This window comes from Vanessa cardui, chromosome 24, assembly GCF_905220365.1.
Source record: "Vanessa cardui chromosome 24, ilVanCard2.1, whole genome shotgun sequence".
NCBI lineage: Eukaryota > Metazoa > Arthropoda > Insecta > Lepidoptera > Nymphalidae > Vanessa > Vanessa cardui.
Window position 1 is genome coordinate 5,996,836 of NC_061146.1, and position 2,934 is coordinate 5,999,769.

At 37.3% G+C, this 2,934-nt stretch overlaps 1 protein-coding gene across 1 annotated transcript; it reads right to left on the minus strand.

Annotated features, from left to right (window-relative positions):
• Window positions 1–524: 524 nt before the first annotated feature.
• On the minus strand, window positions 525–2,730 carry LOC124540148 (KRAB-A domain-containing protein 2-like). Its single transcript, XM_047117600.1, has 2 exons — window positions 2,555–2,730; window positions 525–2,472 (listed from the first exon to the last, which is right to left on the minus strand). The coding sequence occupies exons 1-2, from the start codon at window positions 2,664–2,666 to the stop codon at window positions 803–805; spliced, it is 1,782 nt and encodes a 593-aa protein (XP_046973556.1). The 5' UTR covers window positions 2,667–2,730; the 3' UTR covers window positions 525–802.
• Between the last annotated feature and the right edge of the window lie 204 nt (window positions 2,731–2,934).

The window sequence follows — 2,934 nt, forward strand, 5'->3', positions numbered from 1 at the left end:
ATCATTCGATCTGTAAAGCAGATTATCGCTCACACTGAGCACACGAAAATAGATCTTAAGGTGACAACCCCGACTGTACAAATAATATAACTTTTAAATTATTTTTATCTGTCAATTAGATTAATTAGTCGTTCAATTGACGGTCTAGTCCTTTTACTAATCAGCGTCGTTCAACTAGCGGTGACTGACATTCCCCGTGGCGTCTGTTGGAACATTTAATGAAGTGACTGACGCTTAGGCCACTTATACACTAGGGTGACCTCGTGACAAAATAATACGAGATATTTGAGATTCTTAATTATTATTTATATAATTAATCACTATATAGTATATAACAAAGTTGCTTTCTCTGTCCCTAATGTTATGTATGCTTAAATGTTTAATACTCGATGGATTTTGATGTGTTTTTTTAATAGATAAGATAAGAGTGTTTCGAGAGGAAGGTTTTTGTATACAATACGTGAACAATATATTATTAAAAAAAAAATACTAATAATTTTAGAAGTTTCCAATGTGATGTGAATAAGCAAATTCTGAGTATTGCACCCGTGCAAAGCCGGGCGAGTCGCTAGTATATAATACAACACATTGTTGTTCGGTATTAATAAAAAAATATAAGGTAATTCAATAACAAAGTACTCTTGTAAATAATGAAAGTATTATTTGGTGACGATCTGGTGAAGGTCGCGGGAAGCCGCTAGTTGCGAGTTGCACAAAACCGGTCGTTGCGGCGATCTCTGTGGGAGGCCTATATCCAGCAGTGGACGTCCTTCGGCTGACATGATGATGATGACGATGATGATTATTTGTTAACACAAGTCAAACTTCCATGGCATTTCGATCCGCAAGAAACTTTGTTCTTAAAACAAGCGCATCTATTATTGCGGCACTGACTCAAAGCGGGCTTACAACTACACTTCTGGGATCCCTGGCCACCGAGAGGCGATTGACTTGCCACAGCCATACTTAAAGTAATTGGACTTTCTGAAATTTCGTCGCCATATGTTGTATCTAAATATTCCAAGTCTTGTCGTGATAACCACTTTTTAATAGTACCATACTTAGTTGCGACTTTATAAGCACCGTTTTTAGTATCAACTATTTTTCCGTGAATATATTTCACGTCCAGAGATCCGCGGTCAATGTTGGGTACCTTTACCAAAACACTATTACCGACGTCTGACCTGGGTATTTTTTTAATGGTGGCATCAATCTCTTCGGCTATACGTTTAAGTCCTTTGGATTCTGCGTCTTGTTCTACTTTTATATCCGGTTTAACCTGACACATGATGCATACGACTTTGGAATCGTTACCCTCCACGCCAGCAGTTATTCCGCACATTGTGTGCACAGTATTACAGGACTCGCACTTGTGCACAGTGGCATTATGGCATACCGCACAAGTGAAGTTCGATTCTACTTTATCAGTATTCTCTATTGAGGTCTTCGAACTGTTACTATCGTTGTCGTACTCATTGTTCTCAGCGTCAACTGGTTCTCTCTCTATAAAAGTTTTTGATTGCTCATCTCTTTCTATTGTTAAGTCTACTGACGTTTGACTGTCAGATACATTTGAACCCACTATGGGTTCACGCCCAAATAAAGCTTTATATGGAGATTTACCAATTATTTGATTAATTGTAGAATTTTTTAAATATTGCACGAAGAAGCAACCCACAGACCAGTTTGTTGATTTATTTTCAGTCATCCAGCCTCGTAACATATTCTCAACGTCTTGATTGGTTCTTCCGACGCTGTTTTGAGTTTGGGAACGAAGTTGATTCTCGTGAACAATTTTACACTCGGGCCACATTATAACTAACTCTTTTATTACATTTGTAGTGAACTCATTATCAAAATCGGATTGTAAATTGCAGGGTGCACCGAATAATAAAAAAATCTTCATCAGCTCTGAAGCTACTTCAACGGCTCCTTTCGTTTTAAGAGAACGCAGATTTAGAAATTTCGTTGCGTTTTCTTGGTATATTAAAAGCCACTTGTACTCCCCATCAGGACAAGACTGAAAATCAATAAGGTCAAATTGTCCTTTTAAATTAGAATCACTTGTGACGTTTGTTTTCGTCACAACACCTTTGCTTGGAGCGATTCTTTTAGATTTACATGTGGGACAAATAGAAACAAAAATTTCCACTGCTTTCCTCGGAATATAGAATCTATTTCTTATTTCATGGAGTATTTTATCTCGCCCGCCATGGCCGCAAGATTCATGGACCTCTGATAAAACATCAAAATACTGTTCTCTAGGTAAAATGCGTACCGCCGGACCAGAGGCTAATTTTCTTTTAAAAATTAAACAGTCTTCATTTCCGATAGTCATAGTGTCGTATTTGCTCATCCAGTAATAGTCCATGGCCGTCCTTCGCTGTCCAGAACTCATGGACACCTGAGCGTTTTGTATGTCGCTTATTACCTTTGAGATTCGTTCCGACGTCCAAGCTTTTCGATGTGAACCTAGATAAAACAAATTAAATTAATTATATTAATTAAGCTGATTACTTTCAATTCACACAAGTTGTAATAGTAACACACAAACCTTGATGCTGATCGTCGTAAGCAATAAGTTTACGATAGAATTTTTCTTTGAAATTTAAACCATCCGAGTCAGCCATTAAATTCACATTATTTTTATCACAACTCGTATCCATTGTTCTATTTATTTGCGTAAAATCAATCAATTACGAGAAGCACGAGCAATATGGTTGCTCGCCGTCGCCATATTGGCAGCGTGCGGCTTTCAGCGCTAGGCGGCAGGAAATGGAACTAAATGAATATGACAGGGCTAGGCGTGCAGTTGAATGTTGTAAAATGAAGCTGAGACTTATGTATGTGTTAAAATCTTCCACGAATCAGATTTATGGAATATAATATTTTAAATTAAATAGATTATTTTAATTACTACAAGTATTTTAAACG